The sequence below is a fragment of the Pseudopipra pipra genome, chromosome 3 (genome assembly GCF_036250125.1).
Source record: "Pseudopipra pipra isolate bDixPip1 chromosome 3, bDixPip1.hap1, whole genome shotgun sequence".
Lineage (NCBI taxonomy): Eukaryota > Metazoa > Chordata > Aves > Passeriformes > Pipridae > Pseudopipra > Pseudopipra pipra.
Genome location: NC_087551.1, coordinates 81,314,435 through 81,334,222, shown reverse-complemented (window position 1 = coordinate 81,334,222; position 19,788 = coordinate 81,314,435). Strand labels below are relative to the sequence as shown.

The 19,788-nt window shown below is 39.1% G+C and overlaps 1 protein-coding gene and 1 long non-coding RNA gene across 6 annotated transcripts in view; one reads left to right on the top strand and one right to left on the bottom strand.

The window, feature by feature from the left end:
• Positions 1-8,294, bottom strand: part of CEP162 (centrosomal protein 162) — a 44,301-nt gene extending 36,007 nt beyond the window's left edge. Inside the window, exons 1-4 of one of the 3 annotated variants that reach the window (XM_064651105.1) lie at positions 8,093-8,294; positions 7,407-7,492; positions 6,433-6,543; positions 2,755-2,893 (exon numbers count right to left, since the gene is read on the bottom strand). In XM_064651105.1, coding sequence (XP_064507175.1) covers positions 2,755-2,893; positions 6,433-6,492 — 199 coding nt within the window. In that variant the 5' untranslated portion in view covers positions 6,493-6,543; positions 7,407-7,492; positions 8,093-8,294. The remainder of the gene's footprint in view (positions 1-2,754; positions 2,894-6,432; positions 6,544-7,406; positions 7,493-8,092) is intronic. The other 2 variants (XM_064651103.1, XM_064651104.1) reach the window with 2 other exon arrangements.
• Positions 8,295-8,425: 131 nt separating this feature from the next.
• On the top strand, positions 8,426-12,364 carry LOC135412387 (uncharacterized). 3 transcript variants are annotated; one of them, XR_010429623.1, is made up of 3 exons: positions 8,426-8,826; positions 9,464-11,856; positions 12,175-12,364. It is a non-coding gene; the product is annotated as an uncharacterized LOC135412387 (long non-coding RNA). The 3 variants fall into 3 exon arrangements; XR_010429622.1 differs by having other exon boundaries at positions 8,447-9,501; positions 11,362-11,856; XR_010429621.1 differs by having other exon boundaries at positions 8,601-11,856.
• The last annotated feature ends 7,424 nt before the right edge of the window (positions 12,365-19,788 follow it).

Genomic DNA, 19,788 nt, shown 5'->3' with positions numbered 1-19,788 from the left:
AGGGTTTTCTATAGGAAACACAGTAGTAATACAAGGTTAGTACTAAATAAATATATCAAAACATATTTAATCAAATACCAGACTGGGAATCTGAATGGGGACTCTTTTGTCCACTATTTTCCACTATTTCAGCATGCTTTTCTGTCAGTTTCTTCTCTTTTCTCACTTTAACAAATTTTGTTTGAAAATCTTGAAAAGACAAATGGAACAGACAGGCAAGCAAGACAGGACAGGAATTCTTATTATCCAATTTCTTTTTTATCATTTAAACGACAAAAGCAAGTAGAAAGGACATTAGTTAGAGGTAGGTCTTTAATGTGCCCAATATGGAAGACAGTGTCTTGAATCATAATTTGCACATTTCAGTTTAAAGCTGAAGAACAGAGTTTAAATGTGCCTAGAATAACTAGTGGAATTATCTTAAAATGGAATTGTTTTAAAAGAACTTTATAGTTCTCAGCCAAATGAATAGAAGTAATCTACAGTGTTACCATTAATCTACAAAACCTGGCACAAGATGCGTTGGGGGAAAAAAAGACAAAAAATAAATGTACAGCACATATTTAGTCTTATTCTCTTTGCCTTTCAAGAAAGCATGATATAGATACCAAAGCAACTCAAAATTAAAACCTCAAACTGGAAACAACCTATCAGCTTGGTGTACTGCACAAGCTAATTAGACAGACTTTGTTAGGATAACAATATATCTCTGTACAGTGACACCCAAACACACCAACTGATAGATATGGAGCATGTATTTGTAATGCAGTGCCACGCTGCGGGTGGAGCTGGGATTTATACATTTACATAAGTTTGATTCACCATGATAAAACTCTTTGAAAATACTAATTCTGCAACTCTTTAAAAATACTAATTCTATACTAATTTTTGATAATGTCCTATCTGCAACCAACACGGAGGTTCAAGCCTAGGAGAATACACATGGATCTCCACAAAATTTCAAAGTATGCCAACATTACACTTTTCAGAAGTTAAATTCAGCTTATTTTCATATTTGTAACCATCACATCAGTATTTTTATTTTTTCCCATAGGACAATTGTTTTGCTATTTAGGGGACATTTAATAACCTTATGAAGAACTACAAATCTAAATTGTCATCTTCTCAGTCATCCCATGCAGTAACTTACATTGCAAACTGCTGTGCCTTCATCCACTATTAATACATCTAAGCAATACACTACGCAACATACACCTGCAGAAGAATATCAGATCTGGCAAAACTGTATTTGATAAAGTACTTGGAAGCATAAAAGACAAACAGAGAGACACACAGAGCAAAATATCAACAGCTCTATAAGCCTATCCACGCTGAATTTCTTATCGTCACCTGACCTGTCAATTTAAAACACCATAAATGTATCTACATGAACTAAAATCATAGCACAGTTTGTGGTGTGTACACACGTCTAAATCCTCCTCTATGTATGGAATTCATAATTTTCAGTTATAGCCAGATAAAACTGCCAAGGAAAACTCAGTTTATCCCAAAGGTGGCCAAGTTCGTGTCTGCAAACGTCTCTCTTTTGACTCTAAGCTAATTGCCCTCCAATTGCCTTTTAAGAACCCATTCCAGTGTGTTTTGTACCATGAGAAGCATCAAAGTTGGGTTGCCTCAAGCATCTCAGAAAAACCATGGAAACATGCTGAAATTCTAACATCACCAGATGAGGTCATGCTAACCTCTTAATTCTCACACTGCCCAGCAAGAACACTCTGTCCTTCCATTTTTTGAAAAGCTCATAACTACCTGATAAGAACTTGCTCATATCCATCTGAGTTTTACAGCAACATCTTAAAAGGCCAGAGAGAGATAAGAAGTCCAGGCACCACCTATTAGGGTTATGCCTAAATGGCACAAGTGGTGACTAGGATTTGATTCCTAACCAGGACAACACCGACAGGACAGAGCTATGCTAAAAATTAGAGACTACCAACAGTATTTTAACTCTGTCATATGAAAAACTGATTTTTGTAACTTTCTGTTAAGCTCCAGTTATAAGAAATATAAATCATGAAAATTAAGAAGCCCCCAGTTACTACAAGAACAAGAGGCAATCACCCTATGGAAACTCACTACTCATGCACTTTACTATCCAAGAAGAAAACAATGGAGAAATGAAAAAACAGAGGCAGAGACCTTGCAAACAATAATATATTTTCTTCAAGAACTATATGACCATGTCAGTACTGAACAATCATGCCACCACAGCCCATTTCACCTTAAGCCATGGCTCTTGGCAAGGCAAATGTTGAGGATACTGACATATACATCAAGCTGATGTTGAAAAGTTTTTCTATGGTTTTCCAACCTATTACAAATGTTGCAGTTAGCATAAGTCTATACAAACTGGTCTTTCTCCTCTATAGTTTTGAAAACAGAAATATATAAAAAGGCAGTATAAAGAACAGGTTGGCTACAAAACATATCTACCAATATTTTAGCAGAATTCATAAGTAACGTTTTCTAATTATTTTACTATTTATAATGTGCTTATTCTTTAAAAGTTTCAGTAATTCAAAAGCTACAGAAAAAAACAGCAGCTCACAGCTTGAATATGAACCCTTTTAAAAAATACAACTCTATTTGAGTTTTATACTTTACAAACTTGCATTGTAATGTTCTAAAACACTTGACTGGCATCAGCTTGATCTGAAACCAGGCCTAATATGCAGTATGAGAAAGAACTAGCCTGACCCCCTGTGGCCAAAATATCGCAAAACTATGTATTACCACCATCATCCAAATCTTCCTCAGATATCCACCATGGCATTGAATTCTTTTTCTTCCTTCCTTTTTTCCTGGGCTGTCCCAATGTCTCAAGGATGCTGGACTTTTTCTTTGAATTTCCAAGTGAATCATCTGAAAGAGACTGAATCAATTGCATACAAGGTTAAAGAGAGCTTTTATATTTTCACATTGTTTAACTGTTTTTCAGCCACTCGATTCTGGACTTTTGAGTCCAGATGCCTTTCTTTACTCCCCACTGTCTGCTGTATATGCATGACAAAGCTGGTTAAGAAAGAATAACTATATGCATGTGGCATAAATACTGAATATTATAATAACCCCACTGCCAAAGTCTGAATATGTTAAAAGCTAATATAGAGTATATGTTCAAATGAATAGCGTAATCAGCTCTTTTTCAGTCAGTTACAACACATAAAACCCAAAATCCTGACTACATCCCTGAAGATAATAAAGTAAAGCAGAAACAGTTTTGCCTTGTTTTGTACATGAACATTATTAATATTCGAAAAATAAACACTCTAGCTCCCAGCAAATCATATTTCAGAAATTAATTTTATACTTCGTATTCATGGAATATAATAGAAATGCCAGAGCCATTCCTACCCAACTGTGTATTAAGCTTTCTATGTGTTAGTCATCCACACCGATTTTGACTGATGGCTTAAATCAATGGAGAGAAGGTCTATGAGTATGAACATCCTACGAATTTAAGTTACTGAAGGGTAACAGGAAGGAAAACACAACTAACCTCTGCTCTTTTCCTTTATTAAAGCTCTTTGTGGCCTACAGCAGGCTCAGCATCACAATTATATGTCCAGACACTGAACAAGGAAATACACTCATTAAGCTTGAGCAGTAAACTGGGGTTAAGGGGAGTGGAATATTTTTAATCTAAATTTTTAGCTATAACTGCTGAAACCAATTGTCCTATAGTGTCTTAAAGAACACAGTGAATAGTCAGCAAAAGCCGTAAACAGTAAGAAACAACAAATTCACAAATCAAATGTATCATATGGCAAAATTTCAAAAGCTTCACTTTTGTAATAGTCACAAATAAGAAAATGTGATAGTATAAACAGAATGCTAGAGGCAACAGGATTGTGGGTACTTAATACGTAAAACATAAGGGTATATTTTATTAAAACAAGCCTCTGCAGTCCACTGCCTGATTCCTATTACATAAAAGCACTACCATAAAAGCCTACCTTTACTATATGATTAATGCTTCAACCTATATATGCCTAACAAGAACATCCATAAATCAAATGACAATTACATAAAACAATAATTTAAGAAAAATTATAATATCATCATCATCATCATCATCATGGCTAGGCTTCATGAACAAAGATTTGGGAAAGGCTCTATCCACATTTGTTACAGGCACACTGGTGGCTAATAAGGCCAATACGAGATAGACATGTCTGATTGCAAAAGGCACAGCAGAAGAACTCCTTAGGTGGTATATTCTATTCTTATTAACATCTCTGACCAAGAACATCTTTAGAGCTTATGGTTTCATTTGAGAAAATTAAATGCTTGTCATACAGACTAAGAAAGAAAAAAGTGCTCTGAGCCTTGCATTTTAATAAAACACAATTTTAATAAATTATGAAACTGCTAGACAACCGGATATATTGCAATTTCTTTAAGTTGGCTCAGTGACATAGAACAAAACAGCTTTACGTTCCTAACACATATCCTATAAATAACAACTTCCTTACACTAGTCACCACACAAGTACTAATGCCAGTGTCTCCGAAGGTCAGAATGCCTCCTGCACTAGAAGCACTGACAGGTGCTTGCAGCAAGCTCTGTTATCACTTGCTCTTTCTTTTACAACTAACAGTATCCTCTGCTCTGCAAGCAGAACTTCAGTGATGCTCATACGCCTTAGTGTATTGTAACTAAAGAACCTGAAACCCCCACAGGTTGGTCTCAAGTTCTGGAAACTTTCTGTGTCCACCCATCTTGTCAACTGCAGACAGTTGGGAAAGAAATGCTGACACAAAAATATTGGTGCATTTTTCTCAACACGTCAGTTATCTTGATAGTGAAACTTCCAGATTTTTTCCCTTCCTTCAGAAAAAAAGTAAATAAATAAATAAATCAACTTCTGAGAGATTTGCTTAAACAATATTAAGTCTTCCCCAAATTACTGAGAAACAGTTTTTATTACTCTCCCCACCATTATCCCCTAAACACAAACATCACCTACAGAGAGATTTCAAACAATGGAACACATCAGCTTCTCATCTTTCTCACATTAAAAGGCCACACACTTTTTATTAAAAAAAAAAAAAAAAAGCGAAGACAGGAACATAAAAGAGGATGCATGTGTAAAAGTAACAAAGAGTAGACACTGTCGTTGTTATGTGAGTCTGTATCCAGCTGGCAAAACACAGAACAATGCACATTTTTAATGACTCGTTTTGCAGGTTTAAAATAGTTTTAGTTTGAAATGAAGATACGAGTTGTTAAAAGTTACATTACCTGGAACGTGCCAAATACCACTTAGACTAAGTTAATACAGCTATTGTGATTTTTTTTTCTAACTTAAGCATTCTCAATGTGGGCAATAGCTGAGGAGCAAGAAGAGCATGTAAAATGAGGAACAAATACAAGAAGCAATCATATGCAGATTTTTGACAGATGCTCAAAACAAATAAAAGAATAAACCTTTTTTCTCTTCCCCAGAGCAACTCCCTTCATAACAACAGAATGTAAAGAACTTCTGAAGGAACTGCACAGGCTAATTTTTAAAATCTACTAATATTAATAATTTTCAGTGAATTCAGGAGTGTTAACTCAGCTACATCATCAAATTAAATAACTTTTAGTAGTCATTAAATTGTAGCTCAGCCTCTACATCAGAAAAACTTCAGGCATACATTATATATAACAGACTCCAAGAATATTCTCTGCCATCACTAGCTATGCTTATATAAGGTATAAAATCTAATAGAGGCCTTATGTATGTGGTATATATATTTTAGAGTTAAACACTGTTTGTCTGATAGACTGGAGGGCTAGTTCTGAAATTACAGGTCTAGTTGCAGTGAAAAAACATACCTAGTCAGAGCATTTCGGTCATGTCTTAGCTTAAGTCATAACTCACAGACGTGCATGATTTTGCCTGTACTCAAAATCATCAAGTGCCATGAGGAAGGAAATTAATCTAATTCAAATTTTCTAATTACTACAACGTGTTTCATTTTATACAAGAATTTTTAACTAGACTTCAGTGAAAGTAAGTATCGCATAGAAAAATAAGGAAATTTTTAAAACATAGCTTGTGTCTATACACAGGAAGAGTTTTAAACCTCATTTTTAATTATATATCAATTTGAAGCTTCTATTACTAAGTAACACATGCAATAAAATCAAAGCAAAAATCAAGAAGCAAAGGATCTTTCTGAAGATACAACCTAGTACTTACAAAATATTTATTTAATCACAAAACTGTTCTCTTGACTTCAATACAGCAAAATAGTATGAATTAAGTTTAGCAATTAAAACCTTGCAAAGATCCACACATAAGACCGCTATGTAAGTTATGTGATAAAAGCACATTGAATCTCCAATTTCATATTCTTCCAGATTCAAATTTTCTCAGTATTTTAACAGAGAAAAGGGATGTGACCTTGCCCTCAAACATACCTCTTTCAGAAACTCTTCAAACTGCTCATCTAAATCTTCTTTTGAAAATCGATGAGCCATAATCTTCAACTGGATGTTACCTTCCACACAACTGAGTTTAAAAACTAAAATCTAAAATAAAAACAAACTTAATTGAATGCATTCTGAAATTAGATGTAACCTGGTGATTTGCTTGAATAGAGAGCTATAAGCAAAAAAAAAAAAAAATCCTGAAGTATGAAACATCATTCCTCCCATCCTTAATCTAAACTGAATGAGACATATTAAACTTTTACTGAATGAGACAATCAATGCAGATATACCTAAATTACCAAAATTTCTTATAAACAAAGTACTCATTTCCAAAACAACAGCTTCAGCAATTAAACTTTGAGGGACAAATAAAATATGATTATCTTCAGCAACTTTACATTTTTCTTCAAAAAACAGCACTCTTGGCTACCCACAGTTAAGCATTTTATCCGTAATCAAAAAAGAATATTTGTAATATTCTGCAGTAATATTTCCCATCCATTTTAGGGGCTTTTAATTCCTTTCTTTTTTTCTCCAAGACTGGACACATCTGGCACTGTAGGTTTTGTTTCATCATCTCTACTGTACTTAGGACTTGGTTATCAATAAATATATGAAAATCTTTTAAGATTAGAGAATGAGATTTGTTTTGATCTACCGTGACACAGAAAGCCAGTGGCTCTTGCCTCCCTCCCATTCCCAAGAGTCTGCATTGATTTTTCAGGTACAAAATAAGCCCCATGCTCAAAAGGCTACAAAGCTTTTGTGTATCACACTGCTCAAACACATATGGCTGCCTTCAAAACTGCATATGTATCGCAGCATTAAACTACCCAAGCATCTTCCAGGCTGAGAAGTGCTATGTAAACATAAAAGGGCTAAACATTTGCAGAAATGCTTTTACCATTAATAAAAACTTCTCCCAATATGGAGCCCACTCAGTGCACAGGACTGTTACCTACCTAGTAAATTGATTTTGACAGGCGAGCTGTGACAACTGCTTCCTGCTTTCACCCCTTAAGCATCCATAGACCACCCGACACTTTGGCTTTGGCAGTTAAAAAAAAAAAAAAGTTATATAGCAGACTGCCCAGACTTTGAATTGAATAAGATATCCTTATGTAAGCATTTGGACAATATCTCTGAAAACATGGTAAGGAGATTAAGAATGCTCCCTCTCAGGACACACATAATCCAGTACCCTTTTATACTTTTGCATCAAAGAACACTTGACGCTAAATGTAAGATGCTTTAGCAGTTTACTAGCTGTGCCAACTAATTCAGCAAGTGGGGAATACTTCATCCTAGCCTTGCCAGAAAAACAAAGTGATTCTTCTGACATTATCTGTACTTCTGCCTACCTTATAACTACGGCTTTTATAAAAACTAACATTATAAAGCTTTATTTTTCAAACGGACAACAAATACGTCAGAAAATTTCCGTAACAGAAGATCAGAAACACTGCCCTTAACAAATACACTTTTTAGACTCGGAGGCTCACAAATGGCTTTGTGCGCAAAACAAAGGCGGCACTTGCTGGGATATATGCTACAACACAGCAGCGCAGGAAGCAGTAGTTTTGAGGAGGCATGGCTAAACCACAGGGATGAGGGAAAGCTTAAAACAGCCCAACTCATTTCATGTAACCTTTTAATCATTGCAGCCGTGACTTGATCCTCCGGCGGCTTTCCCTGGAGCACACGCAGGCTGGCACACGGCAGCGCAGGGGCTCGGACACGGGCGGGCAATTCTCGGCTCGGCTCGGCTCGGCTCGGCGGCCCGAGGGGCCGCTCCGGGGAGCGGCGAGGACGGGGGAGACGCGGTTCAGAGCGGGGCACTGCCCCGGCAGCGCACCTGGACCGCGCCGGGCCCAGTCGGCGACGGCTGCCTCGCTCCCCGGCGGCGCGGTTGCCTGGGAAACCCTCCCGGCCACCGTCCCGCCCGCCAGCAGGGACCGCGCCACGTGATCCCGCCAAATCTGCCGGCTCGGCTCTGCCCGCCGCGGGACGCACGTGACAGGAGCGAACGGGCTCTGGCGGCCATTCCCGCCGCGGGAGAGCCCTGACGGGAGGGGACGGGCTCCACCGGCCATTCCCGGCGCGGGAGAGCCCTGACGGGAGGGGACGGGCTCCACCGGCCATTCCCGGCGCGGGAGAGCCCTGACGGGAGGGGACGGGCTCCACCGGCCATTCCCGCCGCGGGAGAGCCCTGACGGGAGGGGACGGGCTCCACTGGCCATTCCCGCCGCGGGAGAGCCCTGACGGGAGGGAGTCGCGGAAGTGGCCGGGCGTGCGGAGCGGCGCCCCCTGGCGGGCGGCGGGCTAGCAGCGCCGGCGGGTCCGGGAGCGGCCACGGGAGCAGCCACGGCGGGATTGTGTTGGGTAAACTTCCCTGTCCAAGCATCCAGGAGCCACTCTGGTGGTCGCACTCTCACCACCTGAGCTGGGACCGAAGCCCCTCCACAGCAACAACACCCCACACTCACACAGTCAGACAGGGCTTCCTTCCGGCTCGACCCCACACGCTTCTCCAGAAGTCGTTCAAGTGATCCTTTGGGAAAGCAACAAGGAAAAAGTTAGAAGTGTGTCGCTTTCCCTAATGCAAAGGTCAAACTCAAAGCAAACCTTTTCGCTTTTACACAGAAATCCCCTCCTAGAGCTTTCCTAATGTTTCAGCCTTGGTTGTCGACCCTTGTGCTTTTAATACGTTTTAGCACATCTCTGGAAATGTTTAAAATAGGCAGAGAAATTAATGACCCCTGTTTCCCTGACCACTGTCTCTCAAATAACCACAGAACAATTGCAGTCTGTGCTTGCATGTGCTCTCCAGTGAGGGACTGTCAGTTGTGTTTGTTGTGAGAGTCACGTTGCTTTAAGAATTTTTATGCCAACATTTAGTAAATGGCAAAATAAAACAAGTTCGCTTAAGAATACAAATGAACATTGTTCACACACACACACACACACACACACACACACACACACACACACACACACATTTTGATTCTCTCTTCAACAGACTTGGAACAAAAAGATTTTGAAAGGAAGTTTTCTTTGGTAAGTGTTGGATACTCATCGCAAGTGAGAAACTAGTTAAAGTCCTATTACTGTCTCATTTCCTGTTAGCTTGAGAGATAAAGACAGTGCTTCCAATATGGTCTTTATGTATCCCAGATTTTTTTTATGCTAGTATAAATTATAGTTTAAATTCAAAGAAGCAAAGAAATATGGGCTCTGTATTTTCCACACAAGTCTACAGGAATTACTTTGCTAAAGGTGCTGCAGCACTTCTTTCAATCAAGCCTATTGTCTGCAGATGGAGTATTGTATTTCTATTTGCAAAGTATTATTTTTCATCTTTGTGGGCAACTTCTGCTGCTCTCTACAGAAAATGTGGGATCTGATCAAGGACAGGACGCCCACATGAACTAATATACTAGAACAATTTGTTACACGTGACAGCCTACTGATGGTGAAAACATCAGTTTCCAACATTTACCCTTTTGTCGCATGAAAAAGCATGGAGTGAGGCATGAGCATTTAAAGAGAAATATGGAAATTAATTAAAAGAATGTCAGTCTGATGCTGCATGCCTTGATCCTTGCTCAGATTTAAGCCAATGCAAATTTTGCTATTAACTTCAAAGTGATAGCTGTGACATCATTCATTGATCATGAGAGTTACTTCATATATGATCAAATAATCACATCAAGGGCTTGGTCCTTCAAGCTGCTAAAAAACTGTTGCACATTGAAGCTTTTCTATTTGCAGAAATATGTTCAAAGAGCCTTGTACAAAGTATAGAAAAATGTGCAGAGGGATCAATGCTGTTGGAAACCTCAGTGCCCATATGGGAAAGAAAAAAAAAATTCAAACCACTCTTGATGACTGTGGTGGAGAGGAGGCATAGCCTGGTGTTGAAATGTCATCCAGTGCATTCAAATAACATGCACAATAGCCACTTAAAAAGATTTTCATTTCCTTCTAATGCCAACCAGTTGGAGCAGTTTTCTCAAGAGCTCTTAACAGTGGAGCTTAAAAAAGGGGAGAGCAGGGCTAACCACAAAGTTCAGCCAGGAACATGGCAATTTGGGCGGCAATGCTAGTAAAGCAGAAGGATGGACATGAATTCTGAAATAGATCCTGCTGGACAGAGCCCCAAATTATAAGGTAACATTGTGGCTCTGCTGGCATGTGTGGGAAGCCTTTGTTGACTTCTATGAAACCAGATTTCACTGCTGTAGTCATTAGCTTCTCATTTAAATGTGTGGCATGCGTGCACTTAGCACATATGTTTTTCTTGCCAAAACAGCAAAAATATAAGGCTTCATGTGTTAGTATAGTAATTTCAAAATATTAACAGCAAAATTAAAAGGGATAATATATCCACACTTTTGTTTCGTTGTCTAATTTCAGTTTTGTATCATCTATAAATGTCAATGGGGAAAAAGACATCAAATAAAAAAGAAACAAAAATGTCTGCCACATTCAGTTTGGCTGAAGCTTTGCATCAGATAGTATTTCAGTACTGAACTTGCAAATATGTGAAATATGAGATTATGATAATAAATATTTAACCATATTCTTGGTTATGTTTTTCTAAGGGTTAACAGTTTTCTACTGAATGAAAAGCAAACAAACAGTGGTGAACTAAGAAGTTAAAACTGCATTCTCTGTGTATACCCACTGTGATAATACTTCCTTAAATGACAATGCAATAAAAACCCTTTCCAGTATATGCATCAGAAAAAGGATTTCCTAACTACAAGTTGCACAGAAAATTGAAAAATCACGTGGAATGTATTTTGTGTGAGAGAAAATGGTAGTTAAATTAGGATTAGTTATAAAATAGTTCACCCCCCTATAATTTCAGTTTGAAAGCACGTTTTTAATATTTTCACTTTTGGTTCACTGCAGGTCTTATTTTGTTCTACCACTGATCACCATAGTCCTCGGATCCCAAGGGCTGGATTTATGGTTGACTGTGTTACAGTAGCTAGACTGAACTTGGCTTCTCACCCTACGGGTTTTTTCCATCATGCAGTTTCTCCACGGGCTGAGAACTGAATTCTGTGCTGTGTTTCAAATTATCCCAGAGACCCAGATTGGTCGCGAATCTTATTTCCACTTGTGTCCCTTGAAGGGAGCTGCAAAGTTTGGAGTTTGGAAGCTGGGCTGTCACATTTCTGGCCATTTCCTGTTTTCGGCAAGTTAACAGACATGCACTGTTTCTCATACTTTTTGAAAGTGGATCTTCCCTATGTCTTATTTGTGTAAATGTTTAATTGCCTTAACGTTGTGCCCTGTCCTGCCAAATTTTCAGTTCCTCGGGAAGAGTGCAAAGTTGCTGTAATTAGTGGCTGCAGGAATAAAACCTTCACCATCATAAAGGAAACTTTCCTATCATCAACGGTAAGCATTTAAAAGTGCCTTCAAGAGGGTAAATGTTTGCAGTCAATAATTAAAGCTGCTTCTCACTTACTCAGATTAAAAGAACTGCATTTGCCGATGTTTAACACTAGTCTTCCTTTCATTTCCCGATTCTCCATAAACTCGTTCGAAAACATTGCTCTACTGTGTGATCCAGCTAGTGGAGCAAGATCCCTCCTGTTTGCAGCCTTTCACTTTTGACAAATCCTGGGAAAATGTTGCACAAAGATACAAACATAGCTGGTTTGACCAACTGTAACATTTTTGAACTAGACTAATGTTGTCCTATGCCTACCGTAGGTCCTTCTTTGCCAGTGAATGTTCTCGGTTCTTGACATCAGGCAACATGATCACAAATCCCACTCAACAGGACTGGAGAAACAACTTGGGTCGCTTCCACCTCAGAGTCATTTGAACTGCAAACCCTCTGCCATGAATATTCTCCTTTGTATATAGAAAGTTTTGTAATAAATTTTTCTCTTTGTGTGAAGACATGCTGCATATGTTTGGTTTAGAAAAAATTAAGGTAAATATTTTTATAAAAATTTCTTGGTGGCTTAGGAAAGATTAAACTCAGAAAATTCTGCAAAGAAAAATTAAGTGTTTTGATTTATTCAAATTTTGCAGATCCATAACATCTTTCATTGGTCCTGACAACATATCTGCTTAACACTGGCAGGAATATTAGCTGTGCATTTCAGATTTTCACTTGGTTATTTTTAGTTCTTCTGAAGCCTGGGAAATAAGAAATATAACCGCTTTGAACAGTCTGAAAGAGCCAACTCTAGCAGGGCCTCTGAATCTGATTAGATAAAACAACAAAGAGGTTCTGTTAGGGCAGAGGCAGGAAGAACTAAGGTGGGTGGCAATATCTGTCATAACTCAGGGGAAATGTAGCCTCAAAGCACTCAAAAGTGGGTGAAAAAATAACATAAGCAATAGACAACTTTCCCACATCTTAGGTCACTCTACGAATGCAGTTTGAAGAACTTTCTCTGCCTCCACTTTTTTTTTTTTTTTTTGCATTTTTAAAGTACAATAAACAGCACATGCATGTGTGTTTATATTAAAAAGCTGGTTTAGAGGAACATCATTTCTCTACGGATAAGAAACCAAAAAAGCACAGTGTGGCAACTGCAATTACATTTGTCAGTACAGAAACAGTATAAGATTTAAAGGGATAGATTTGCAGTTTTCAACATTTTCCTCAGAAAGTAAATTAGCTTAAGAATTGCCGCATTAGGAGATTTCTCCCTAAAATAAAGCTAGTCATAACACTGCATTGCATCCTACTGTCCAAAAAAGGATCAAACTGTTGTGTTCAATGCAACTGGGAAGTCTTCAGTTTTTTTGGAGGTTGATTTAAAAATGATATGTTATTGGAGTGGTGGAACCCTGGAACACCCACTCGGCTAAGGATTATGTTTCCCTATTTTCGGTGTAGGATGCTTATTTTATGTTGGAAGAGATTGAAAGAAAGATTTGTGCATTTTCTCAGGAAAATCAGTCAAAATGTTTTTGAAGTTGCTGTGCATCCAGGATGTTGAACTTTGTCTGTGTTAGAGGCTGGGAGCATTACCTGTTTGAAGCCCACCACTAAGTGTGTCCCACTGAGAAACATGCTGCTTGTTCTTTCTATTAGAGGTGTATGAGAACAGTCTCTCCAACCTGCTCTTTCCCTGCCTGTAGCTGCCAACATTTCCCTGGTAACTCTGTCTTCCCTGGGACAGACGGGGTGTGTAATGGTAGGTCCATAAAGGTAGGGTAATTAACGCTAATCAGATACCAGTTTGCATCGCTCCAGTGGTTCAGCCCCCGCTGCCAGGCTGAGGGTGTTCAGCCACTTGCATGGCTCCTTGCACTGAAATGGAGCAGTGGAACTGTAAGCGCTGGAGTTCAAGCTTGATGGATGAGTTTTTGCATCTTCTGGCAAAAGGCTTGTTGCAGTTATGCTGCTAAGGTAATACTTATTTCATTAAGCAGTCAATTACTGGGCAAGATTTTCTAGTGGCTTGAAACGTCATTTCTTTATTTGATGATTTCTTGCTTTGCCATATACTAGCCTACAGTTTTAGAAAGAAAATTTGGAATGACCACTTATTTATTTGCCAAAAATTTTATTCAACTTTTTAACCAATATTGTAATCCACAGTTTTCCTGACTTCATCTCTGCTATAAACAGTATGCCTGTGAAATAGCACGTGTAAGTGGTATTTCTATGGCATTTTCAGCATGGCAGAGGTATTTACGGTGTACATTTAGGCAGGAGAGCTGGAGTGTTAAATTTATCCCTATTATCTTTTTCCTCAAGTTTTTTCTCACTGTAATTTCATAAAAAATAATCTGCTCCACATTTTTTATTTTCTTTGAAATCTCTCTGTGAGGTTCAGTCTTACATTTCTATACAGGGAATTGAGCATCAGATCTTAAACCTGAGGGGGCAAAACCAGATCCTTGTCAGGAATTGTTGCCTATACAAGTTCTGCTCCACTGGCTGATCCATGGACTGCCCAGGTGAACACAAAGGAAGCCTTTTTTCCCTCTGAATAGAAGAAGGTAGATAAGTGGACATGGATACCCTTTTTTGTCTTTGGCCAGTGCAGGAATAACCCCTTTAGAACCAGGTTCACGTGTAATAACAAAAGCCCAATATTGATGGGGGAGACAGGATGAGTATTGCAAGTCTGTTCTCTGTGAGAAGCAAGTTTACATATTTTGTCAATTTACTGTAGCTGTCTCACTTGTTATACTTTTGCTCATGGAGACAGAGGGCCCAGTCCCACGCTGTTTGTACAGATGCTGTTAGTATAGGCATGGGGGATGGGGAAGTCAGGGAAATCTGAGGTCTCCTTCTCTGCAGCCTACTTGGGGATGTTTCCATTAGATACAGATCCCTCACCTACAGCACATTTCTAGCATGCTGCCTTTGTTGCCTTGTGCTGGCAGAGCTTGACAAGGAGATCTCATTCTGCACCAGGTGAAGCAATATTTCTGGAGTCAGCACATGGCCTGCTTTTTGGTTTAATTTTTCCATATCTGGGAATAAAGGTAATCTGAACGAGTGTTCTGTGTACAGGGAACAAAAGCCAGCAGATAGGTACTGTGGAACAGAAAACCTCACTACTCTGGAATTCAAATGTGGACAGGCAGATTTTTTTTTTTTTCTATAAACAGTGCTTTAGGTAGGGATATCACCTGTCATTACTTAGAGTTTTCCAGCAGTGGAACCTTTGGTGTCTGTCTACCACCCACCTAGTACCGAAAATGCCACCAAGAGATTGACTTGTCGAAGGACTAAAATAGCCCTTAAAGCTTAGCCTCAAAGGACTATGACACCTGCATTCCCATGTCTTCTCTTTCTCTCCATATCTACCCCACTAATCACCTATTAGCTCTTAAGGTGCCAGAAATAAACACCAGCAGTCCCAGGGTTCAGACAGCGTATATTGAGACCTGTGAAAACAGCCTTTTGCAAGCATTTGTCTGGAAAATAATACCTAGCTTAAGGATTTAAAACCTATTGACATTCTTTGTTGTTTCAGGCTTCTGGGAAGTGGTCATTTTCTTAATGTGATAAGAAACTGAAATGTTTTCACAGAAAAGACACTTAGATGTGTGGCCTGCCTGGATTAGTAAGACTGGAAGCTGCTGTTCCGTGAATCCCTTAATTATGAGAAACCTTTCTTGGCAAGCTGCTATATTTATTTAATAGAATATTAAGATATGATTTTTACATGTCTACTAAGTGTATTTAGGTGTCACAGTTTTCTTGCAGTCCAATAATATTTGATTTTATTAAAGTTTGGATAAGCTTGGGCTTTTTGTTCATTTCCTCTGCTCTGAGGGATAAAATAACCCAGTGTGAAAGCCTTCTAAGATTCAGCAATATTATTCAAGCATGGCATCTGCAACTAATAACTATGCAACTTTGAATAAAAAAAATGTCTAATTATCATGGAAAAGGGAAGATGGTTGACTCATCTTCTGCAGTTTGGATTACATGTGTGGGATTGTGTTTTGGATGGAGCACTCCAGAATAGCAACACTCCATCAAAAACACAGTCATGCACCTGTACTCCAAATGGCTGAATAAGGCAAAACACATGTCATCTGAACACTGTGAATCAAATTAAAAAAAAAAAAAGAAAAGAAAGGAAAGCTGGAAGAGAAATAAAGACAAATACCATAACATTGGTGTGTGTGAGGACTTGTTTCTCTAAAGCTCCTTGAGTGATTTATATTTTGCTAAATCTCTGTTCGCAAGCCATGTTTGATTTTATTCAATGCTGTTATAGACACTGCAACCGGATCTCATGGAAAGGACTGCCAGCAACTGTTTGATCCTGATAAATTACAATAACAGACACAATTTACAATGAGAAGCTATTGCTGCTTCTGGCTGTAATGTATGATGAGATTTAAAACATGGTGGGCCAAAATTCTCCTTACCTGGTGGCCCCCATCAGACCACTTACAGAAGAGTGTTAAAAGAGCCACTGAGCAGAAGAAATTTGCATTCACAGCAAGAGCCAGGCCTAATTTTATATCAAAGGTGAGCATGTGTGTGTGTGTACATGTATCTGCCCACTTTTGGAGTGAAAGAGATGTGAGGAAAAGCGGTGCAAGAAGCATGTATAATCCATGTATTTGGGAAACTATGTGTTAACTGAGCAGCCCATTCCCCTGGTTCTTTCTACATGTGCACACACGCCTCACTGCTCCCCCAGCGCTACCCCTTCCACCCCCCTTTATGCCTGCAATGCATATGTGTTGTGAATATTGAAGTATTTGCTCTGGAAAGTTAATTGATGACTGGCTGCTTATTTGATCTTCATAGTGTCGAGTTCAAAACATAATGAATGATAAAACCCACCCAATAGCTGGATGTGGAAAGAGGTGCAAATTTAGAAAAGTGATACGAATTAGAACCCCCTGCATATTTTCTTTGCAGTAGCATTCCTAGCCACCTGCCCCTGATTTCAGAAACGTATACAAAGCCACAGTCCACACCCAGGAGAGTAAAGCGTGATTTCATGAGATATTGCATTGCCTAGAAACTTCTGATAATCTCAACAGATGCTGTTTTGCCTATTTAGGGGACTTTAAGTCTAGTCAGTTCAACATACCCATTCTTACTGATGTGCCAAGAAGTAGCTGTCCTGGCGGCAAATGTTAATAATCCAAAAAAGATACATATTAAAGAATGAAGTGGTGAGAAAGAGATGTTGCAAGAAAAAGAAAAACAAGAAGAAGGTATTGACCATATATACATAAATCTGTGCTATTTCTGATAAGCTCCTATTGCTGGTGCGTATGAAGAAGCATGGGGAAGCATACAAGGGGAGAAGAGGCAATCTCACACACTTTTGTTAGTGAAATGTTGAATGAGGCTTCAGAAAGTCTCTAGTAGTGATGTTTAGGGGCTCTGACAGATTGTTTACTAGACTTCTGAAGGACTGTAATGCACCTCTTCTAACACTGGATTCCTGTCTTTGGGAAGTGTTCCCTGAACCAAGACTGAACCAAGGCTGTAACTTGTTTGGCCTCACCTTCTGTTAGTTGCTTCATCCAGCTATTGTTAGGTCCACATGGGGTGTGTCCAGAGAGGATAAGGAGAAGTTTTCCTCTATTCCCATTTTGATTCTCCCTCACTCCAACATGTATAAACACTTGCACGTGAACAGCAGAAGCTGTCCCTAGTCCTGTGTTCACAAATGTAATTTGTCTGTGTCCTCTGCCTTTAACAAATAAGCTTTGCCATTCCTTTGCTTTTCCCTCTCACTTCCCATTTAAAAACCTGTATATATTACACTAACCATTCCTCTTCTCCTTTGAGGAAATATATGCACACATGTATCTATCACCCCCCCTTTCTCTGCCTCTGCTCCCCAAGTTTTTATATAGTATCAGTATTTCCCATCTCACTTCTGGAGAGAGGCAGGCAGACTTGTGCATGTATTTAAAATGTGAGTGCATGCGTGTGGACACGTGTGCACACACATGCTCCTGTGTATAAGTGCACCCCATCTCGGGGAGTGAATGGCTGCCTGGATCATGGAGAATGAAGTGGGAGAGGTGAGCATGGACTTGTGCTTCAATAGCATGGACACAGTCTAGAAGAAACAAAGTATGCAATATAGGTCTTGAATGCGAAAGGGACAGCATTTGAGGAAAAAAGATAGATGTTTCTGTAATTCTGAACATGGATAGATGTTTAATGTCAGTATCTATAGTCTCTGTGTAAAGCTGCAAACCACCTAAGGAAAAGAAGCTAAGAATAATTTCTAAAGAGGTGCCTATTTGTATTAGCTATTCTGCAGGAAATATAGGTGCCAAAAATTAGGTTGAATAATTCCAGGCCAGGTTCCAAGATTACATATCTACCAGGAAGGCATATGATAGAAACTGAAATGAGACATGACAAGTTGATCACGGGAGAAAAAATGTTGAAATCAAAATAATCTAGAAAAGGGATTCACCTGAAATTAGAGTAATGGTTGCAAAAAGTGGCCTGACTATTCAAAATGAGGGCAGTCCATGGTTTTTTGTTGGTTTTTTTTGTTTGTTTGTTTTGTTGTTGTTGTTGTTGTTGTTGTTGTTGTTGTTGTTGTTTTTTTGTTCTGAGCAGGCTGTTCAAATTGCCAAAAATCAGCAGAATTTAAGGAATTTTTTTTTCTCAGTTTGTCCCATAGTGGAAGAAGAAGCATGATTGTAATTTCTCTGCAGTTCTGGGGAGTGTGAGTAACATATCCACAGCTTGGTGGATTCCCAGAATATATAGATCTGTTGTCCCATCTTTGGAAGTACTGCGGTACTGAGACTGATAACTTGTGTGACTATGACCTGCCCTTTCGGAAAGCAGCCATAAAGACATTGTTTTCCCTAGTAACTGGTTCTGGTCACTAATAATGATTATCCTTTTGTTAAGAACCCATCTAATTCATCACTTAAATGTGTTTGGCTTGAGCCTTTCACTTGTGAGACCATCCGCTGTTAGATTAAAGAGCTCTGGAGTGCACTCTATTTCTTCTCCGTGAAAGTACTGATACGTTGAAGCCAAACCACGTCTTGACCAGCTGTGACTTGAGGCAAGCAGACTTGCTGTGGGAAACTACTCGTTTCATTTGAAACCAGCATCTACGATAATATAACAGCAGGATGTGCAAGTCACTGGAGTTTGCCCTTCCACCTGCTCGTGTGGACTCTGAGCAGCAAACGCAAACAATGAGAAAGCTGACGACCAGCCACAGCAGAGCTGGCCACACGCAGTCCCCCCGTATGTCAGCTTTGCTTCAGCTGAGCCGGCATTGCCACAGGGGGTGTCGTAGGTTTTAAGAGAGGGATTTCCACGTGTCCCTTCTGCCTTCTCTAGGCAGCTAACTACCTCACATAGTTCGGATTTCATCGTGAGTTGTGTTTACTGAGTTGTCAGCGATAAGCCAGTCTCTGGAGGCAAATGTTAGCATGGGGAACAGAAATGCCAACAGTGAGCACATATGGCACTGTTTGTACTCTTTAAGTTTGAAAGAACTAGACAAGTTAACAAATACAGATGTTTAAAATCAGTAAGAGTGTTTAATGAAAACAAACAAAATACTGTAGTCTATAAAGCTAAACGTGTTTTTCTTTTGCTCCTTTTGACAAGCTGGGATTAGTGTTTTTCTGAACCTATACCCCCCTTGATATACGGGATATTTTTGAGGGACATTAGTGCCAGCAGATGCTGGGTGATGCTTGGGTGTATGCCTCTGATTTTTAGGTAGTTAATAAATCAGCTTTTACAACCATGTGTATCCTATGATTTAGCACATGCGTAACAATAATACTGGATTAGGAATAACAAACTCTTTCACTGCAAAGGATATTTTATTTCTTAGTAATATTGCATACAATAAGAGCTTTTCTGTAACATAA